Source organism: Crocuta crocuta, unplaced genomic scaffold, assembly GCF_008692635.1.
Source record: "Crocuta crocuta isolate KB4526 unplaced genomic scaffold, BGI_CrCroc_1.0 scaffold217, whole genome shotgun sequence".
Taxonomy (NCBI): domain Eukaryota; kingdom Metazoa; phylum Chordata; class Mammalia; order Carnivora; family Hyaenidae; genus Crocuta; species Crocuta crocuta.
The window spans coordinates 3,047,616-3,055,133 of NW_027532208.1; the positions used below are offsets into that span (position 1 = coordinate 3,047,616).

At 36.4% G+C, this 7,518-nt stretch overlaps 1 protein-coding gene across 6 annotated transcripts in view; it reads left to right on the forward strand.

Moving 5' to 3' along the window:
* The window catches only part of GTF2I (general transcription factor IIi), a 113,831-nt gene that overhangs the window by 62,389 nt on the left and 43,924 nt on the right, over nucleotides 1–7,518 (forward strand). Inside the window, exons 10-12 of one of the 6 annotated variants that reach the window (XM_077777962.1) lie at nucleotides 2,414–2,473; nucleotides 4,498–4,554; nucleotides 6,473–6,535. The exons of 1 other annotated variant lie outside the window; for it this stretch is intronic. In XM_077777962.1, coding sequence (XP_077634088.1) covers nucleotides 2,414–2,473; nucleotides 4,498–4,554; nucleotides 6,473–6,535 — 180 coding nt within the window. Of the gene's footprint in view, nucleotides 1–2,413; nucleotides 2,474–4,497; nucleotides 4,560–6,472; nucleotides 6,536–7,518 lie in introns of those variants that run through there. 4 more of the 6 variants (XM_077777957.1, XM_077777958.1, XM_077777959.1 and 1 more) reach the window with 4 other exon arrangements.

The following is a 7,518-nucleotide window of genomic DNA, read 5'->3' on the forward strand; positions in this document are numbered from 1 at the left end:
CCTCCCTCCCTCCCTCCCTCCCTCCTTCCTTCCTTCCTTCCTTCCTTCCTGTTTCTTTATTTTGAGAGAGTAAGCACGAGTGCGGGCACCAGCAGAGGGAGGGGCAAAGAGAGGAGAGCAAGGATCTCCAGCAAGCTCTGTGCTGAGCCCAGCGCGTGCTTGACCTCAGGAACCGTTAGCACACAACCTGAGCTGCAGTCAGGAGCTGGATGCTTCACCTGACTGAGCCACGCAGGCACCCCTGCACTTGCTTCCCCATTCCTCTGAGTCAGCTATTGCCTTGCAGTGCAGGGTTGTCTTGCGAATAAGGGTTTTATGCCTTGACTGCATCTCTTCTCACAGAAGCATCCGCGTAAGCCTTTCCTTGTGTGTCCCTCATTCAGTGTGAGGTTTTGAGATTTACTTGTCACTTAGAAATTTAATAGTATTTTTGTGATAGTACATTGTGTAATTATACCGTAGTTCATTCTTTCACATACGACATGTTTTTGTCCACAATTTTTGGCTAGGACATCTCTCTGTGCACCAACAACTGGTGATAAGTGTCCGGGTGTGAGCAGTAGGAATGTTTGATATCATAACTGGGTTGTCAACAGCCAGCATTTTGAGTGTGAGGGTGAAGTATGCTGCTTATTTTACGATGAATAAAACCCAGATCCATCTTGTTAAAACATACAGAGCTGAAGTGTAACATTGTAGGTAGTGTAAACGTTTAGTGATCGGTGAAGGCATCCCGGGCAAATCGCAACTGCTCAAAATCCAGCTTAGCAATACTGATTTGAGACCAAAAAAAAAAAAAGTAATAGGTATAAAAACTTAGACTATATAATATAGGTAGTTACAATTCACTTGGTTGATAATAGCTGTATTTAATTCACATATACCTTATAATATAGCCTCAAAATTAAAATAGACATAAAGAATTGACACAATTATAATGTTTAGATCTACAGTCATGTGGTGATTTTAACAAGTGACCATGGATAACTGAGACATCATGCCAATGAATACTTACAGATGATAAATAGAATATTTGCATTCTACTGTTTAGAAACATAAGCCAGTCAATGCTCCTGTAGAACTCCTGTACCCAGCAGATAAATTTACAAGGCATGGATGTTTTACAAAAATGGATTTTATACTTGTTCACAGATAGCCTCAAATTCTCTGAACATAATATTATTAGTAAAACTAGAAATTCAGAGTAAACATTTAAAAAATAGAAATCGTATACATTGAAAATCCTACTAAAATGTACTTTGTGTTAAAAGTGGACATTACTTTTAAAATCTTAGAACAGAGCATTGTTGAGAATACTGCAAAGCCAAACTTATGAAAAAGCAGCTAAAGCTATACTGAGAGGTCAGGTAACACCCTCAGTTATGGTTTAATTGCTTTTTGTATATTTTCTGCCCAGGAACACACGACTTGGAAGAAAGCTATCTGGTTATTTGAATTCAGGTCTTTTCCATTCCGCATCTTGTTCTTAGTTTAAATTCCAAAAAGAGTTTGTGCATTTTCTAGGAAGTTGTTTCTTTACTTAGTTTGGTGCTTTGTGAAATTGCTTCTTCATAAGCTTTAGGGCACACTATCCAATTAATACTCAGAGATACTGAAGTAGTTTGTATTCATTTTAATACAAGACCTCTATTTTAAATAGACATTAAAAACACAGTGTTTTGTTCTATGTTTTAGATTGATTACTCTCATCACTAAAAAGCTTGATACTATGTATAATGTGTCGTCAAATTTTTTACGGCATTATGTGAATTAGTTAATTCATAATACTTCTACATTAATAATTGGAAGAAGAGTGTGAAGTTATGAGAAAGAATCTTGTGGACCTGCAGGACAGGTGGAATTCTGAATTAATAACTTAGTTTGTCATGTTTCTGTTTCAGTGGAGATTCAAGCCTCCTGGTAGTTTAATTACGTGATTCTAGAGAGTCTCAGGAAGGTATAACAGTTTGATTCTGCAGTTTTCTTCAGCATGACAAAAGATTAATAAGCAAATACTTGTAAAGGAAGGAAGAAATGCACCTTGTAAGATAAACCTGCACTTTAAACCTGTATGAAGTAAAAGTTGTAGTTTGCTGTTAGGAACCTACCTTGTACTAGACAAAGCCATGGCTGCCATTTCAGACCTGTCATTCCCACTTGATCCATATGTCTGATCATTTTCAAAATTTCTTTAGACTGTCTATGTAAGAATTTATCTGAGCACACCTTTTCCATTCAGCAAGACCATAAACTGATGCCACTCATTTTGTCATTTTTTTTTTTCCATTTTGCCTTTTTTTCCCCCCATGAAAAGGCTGTATTATTCCATATCTCTCACCCAAATTTGTTTACTAAAGTGACCCAAAATACATTTTGGGGATTACTTTTGAAGTATTATCTTTGTATTCCAAAGCAGGCCCTTCCGAAACAGATGATGTTGATGACAAACTCCCCCTTTCGAAGTCTTTACAAGGTATAACCTTTTCACTTCTGTTTTCCCACATACTGTTCTGATGTAATGTTCTTTATATTGGACAGACTGTGTTTTAGTATTTTGTATTGTTACTTTTCTAAATGGAAAAGGAAAAAATGTATTGGCCTTTTTTTTTTTTTAAACAAATGAACTTCACAAGCAACAATTTTTCAAAACCAATTTTCCCTTTTGTGAATCTAGTAATGAATCTCGAAATGGGTACATGACACACTTTCATATTTAAGGTAAAGTACACATTTATACCTTATATCAGAATAGTCAGAAATAAGGTTTTTATTGTGTAGTTAGGAATGTAAATATCAATAAGGTCATGTTGATTCTTAGTTTTTAGAAAGATTGTGAAATAACACTTTGTAAATAAATCCCGAAGTTTACTAATTGAATATTTTTCTGGAAATTGTTGTATAGAGTGCCCTAACTTGATGGTCATAGGCTATTTGTGATGGCTTTTACTTTTATCTATTCTTTGGGTAGGATTTCTTTTTTTAGTGTTATGTAAATGTAATGCTCACTTCTGATTAAAAAAAAAAAAACAACCCCAGAAGGAACACATAGAATCATTGTTGACCTGCTCTCTTGTAATACAGGGTGGAGCAACCACCTTAACTCCGTATTCTTTACCCGCCCTGGCATTTGTAAATACTGTGCTCTGCTCCATTATCTCGCATTCCTTTGACCTCATTCATCTTAGTTTTCTTGGACTCCACAGTCTGAGAACCCATCGCTCCTTTCATTCAGATGTTAACAACATTAAAGGGGTGGGGGTTGGGACTGTGTTGAGAAAGCTTAGTTTAAAAGTTAATTAAAAAATAATTTGTGGCTCTAGATTTGTAGATTTACCTAGCAATTTGAGCTCAGGTGAGTTTTCATAATAAGGAGTAAGTGAAAAAGAATCCCAAGACAATTATGGCATCAGAAAGCTAGACATATAAAAATCCAAAGTATTTGACCTTAGTGTATGGCATTTTAAATTAAAAAGTACTAGACCCTGAATGGCAGTTTTCGAAAGTGTAATTGATGTTCTCTAAAAATCAGGATAGAATACATTTAAAACCTATGTCTAGGGGGCCATACCTTTAGTATAGCTTATCAGTTACTCAGTTCAGCTACCAGTGGATGACAAAATAGATTGGATTTTACTTCCCCTGTGTGATTTCTTCTTACTCCTTCGTAATATGTTTTATTTATACACGAAGGCAGTGATTTTCAGCCTTTTCCATGTTTGTAGCTCTGACATTTCAGGACAGAGGACGAATATTCTGGGGCAGTTTGTGCAAGTAATCCTAAATGGCCCTCTAATGTTGTAGATTACTTCTCTCCTATTTATGAGTAAAACTTCTGCTCTGGTAGGATGAGCCTGTTTACCTTGTGACTGCCTAACCTGATACATTGCTTTATGTTCCAGTTTTTAGAAGCAGGCAGATTATATTACCTGAATTAAAATGCTTTTGAGACTAAAGGTAGTATCTTAAATTTTAACTTACGAGTTTCCTTTTAGTACAACTTTGATTAAATGATGGGGATTGAGTTTCCATAGCTTCCGCCATTGTTAAAATGGAAAGCAGGAAACATTTCATAGCAAAACCTGAACTTGTTTGTCTAGACTAAATAGAGTCTGTGAGCAAAGATAGACTTTACTCTGATTTGTGTCTCTGTGTGTGCGTCATTGACAGATGAGCATGGTGCCTTGAACCATAGTTGTTCTAGATCTCAGTTCCAACCTCTGTCAGTAATTATATTGTGTAGTTACAGTAAATAACAGTAAATCCCCAAATCTACTTAGGTTTACTTTATCTATGTTTTAAAATAATTTTTTGTGCTTTCAAGTAGAAGTGTTACCTGTTTTTCTGAATTAGATCACATTGTTGTAATTAACTGCAAAGATTTCATCAGTTTGTACATGTTGTATGATAAGTCTTAAATTATTTGCACTGTTACCTAGTTTCTCTTCTTTCAATGTGAGTTTTTACTGGTTTAGTATATGTGGTTTATTTTCTCTTTAGGAAGCCATCATTCTTCAGAGGGCAATGAAGGAACAGAAATGGAAGTGCCAGCAGAAGGTTAGAAATAAAGGGGTTTTTAATTTGCTGTATTTGTATTCCTTGCTCTCTGTTATAGAGAATATTACTCTGCAAGCACCTTATTTGGAACCAAAAGGTGATTGTTTTGGTATGCCTTCTTGGCTGACAGGTTTACTGTTTTAGTCCTGAGATGTAAAAAAATCTTTTACTATACTGAATAAAAAAAGTGTATGGGGATGAGAACTTAAGTGGTAAGTAAAACTTCATGCTGCAGAACGCCGCCTTTTTCCTGGCTGTCTTGTGCCATGTTAAGAATCTCTTAGGAAAGAATGACTTCAGTGCTTTAGACTTAAAAAAATATGACTGGTTTTTGCTGATGTTTCATTCTTAAACATATTATTTAATGGTACCATTTTTTTTAAGTAGGGTGATATTTCCACATAGCATTTTGTCTATACCCACAAGTGTCCTGGGGAACTCCTTTGTCTGTGTACCAGCCAGTTCTCCTTTGATCAGAGCATTGAATGAATATTTAACTGTGGAAAAGCTTTTTACATTCTTGCAGTCTTGAGTGAAACTGTTATTGTGCAGGATGGCTTCCTGTTCTAAGCAGTGTATAGAGCTCCAAAAGAACTCTTACAGCTTTCTCCCAAGGAAAATGACAGGTGTAAGGTACCTGAATCTTGTTTAATATTATGATTTCTCTCATAAACTGGTCACGTTGTGTCTTTTTTCACCCTGGAATAAAAAGGGAGTCTATTCTGGCAATTTTTATTCCTTATATTTGTGTTTTTATTTAAGTTTTTAAAATCATTAGTTTGATTTCTACTTGACTAGAGGAAGATATTAAGGTCCCTGGAATGCTGGCTAAGCTTTCCAAATTCAATTTTAGAATTAGGGTTTCTAACTAAAAAACATTTCTTGCAGAAAGATCGAGATGGTCATTTTCAACAATATTTTACATTTCTTTTTGAGATCGTTTTATAGAAAAGTATGTCGATGAATTTTTTTTCTGTTTCACCATGTGGAGGTACTTAGATGTTTCCTTTGTAACAAAATCTCTGTTTTAGATGGGCGGTCTGTTTGCAGCAGTGAAGTACCTGTGTACTGCCGGGTGCAGAGGGTACAAGGCTTCTCAGGCAGTCTGCATTGCTTCATAGTCCACAATTTGACCATCAGCTATCAGGCTTTGAAATATTTGATGTTTGGGATTTTTACTGTCACATTACAGTATGAACAGGGTTGAGTCCTACCTGGGTTCTGGTCTTCATTCCTTTACTAACAAGTAAACATAATCTTTGGCAAATCAATTAATCTCTCAACCTTTGCAAAATGAAAAGAGAGTTGACTGAGATGCTCTCCAGCTGAGCTTTCTAGCACTAACATTCTGATGTACATTTGTTTTGTGTAGTAACACAAATATAAATAAAACATCTAAGTTTTAAAAGTATGTTGCATATAAAGTTAGGGTATAGAGTCCTATACGCATTTGTCCTAGTCATTGGCTTGATATGAGGGTCCCGAAAGCAGAAAATTCATCGTGGTTTTATTTAACAATATAAACCACTCCTAGGATTTCTGAAAGGAGAGGGGAAATAGTAAACAGAAGAGATAAAGCCTTTGTTTTTTCCCAGCATTTTCTAGTTCCTGCAGAAGATAATAGAGATGTTATTAAAATCTCCTTCCTCTAAAATCTGAGGTTTTTGAGTCCATTTTGAATGCAGGTAACTTGGTATTATCAAATAGTGTTCCAGAGTTTTTCTATTTTCTGTTTTCTCTCCTCCCTGTCTATGATGAAAAGGGTCAGATATTTTAACCTAACAAATACGAGATGAATTCAAATGCCAGTAAAGTTTCATATAGTAGGCTGCTTTTGGAGTAACAAATCAGTAAAATGTTGGAACATACAGAAAGTGCTTTATAACGAATGTCATTTTAGAATTTTATTTTTTTCAAGATTCTACTCAGCATGTCCCTTCAGAAACAAGTGAGGACCCCGAAGTTGAGGTGACTATTGAAGGTTAGTCGTCTAAAAGCCTTGATTCCAAAAGTTCACTTCTGGTCATAAACCTATTTGTCACATTCACATTGCTAAGTATGCATCTCATTCATTCTTGAAGGAAGCTTGTGAAGAGAAGAGAAGCATCTATATGTATGTGTGACCAAAGCAGCCCACCTCCTCACAGCGCAGCCAGGCCTTTGAGAGTGCTAAACAGCACAGAAGGCCACGAGCCTGAGTGGTGGCCCACAGGTGGACTGAGCTATACTTGTCTACCCCCTGGGACCCAAAAATAGACAAATGAGAAACGTGACCAGACCTGCTGGTACTCGAGAACAGATTTTATAACCTGTGGTTGGGTCGTGCTAGAAGAGAGCGAGCTAGTAACCCAGTGAGGTGGAAGGGAAGGTGTGGATGGTTAGTTACTTCCCCACGCTTGCCCCTAGGATACTGTTGAAGGCTAACACAGAATCTGTCTTTAAAAACGATTTCTGAAGCCGTAGTGATAAATATATTCTCAGGTAATACCTATAACTAACATGGCTTCAACCCTAGTGTTTTCTTCCAAGGTAATGCGTGAATGCAGATGAGCCAGAATGGTTAATACATTCAGCTAATAGCATTCTTAACGGTATTGTCATATTTCATAATTACCAAATGCACAGTGATGTTTTTCCTTCTCAATTAATATCCCACACCACTCCTCTAAAAGGTCCCCCCTTCCCCAGATTAGCTCTTTCCTAAGGCAAAATATTGAAACACTACAATAAATTACACTATTGTAAACTTTTCTTTACTCCCTGCCTTGTTCTAAAGTCCTTAACCTCAGGGATAGATGTCAGTTTATTGTGTATGCATGTAAAAATAATTTTGTGAATAAACACACATGTATGTGTATATTTAGTTTCACAAAAATATATAGGTGTTTGCAGCATGCAACATTGTAATGAATATTTGAAGTACACCGACATATTTCCATAGCGCATGCCCCCCCCGCCCCCCCC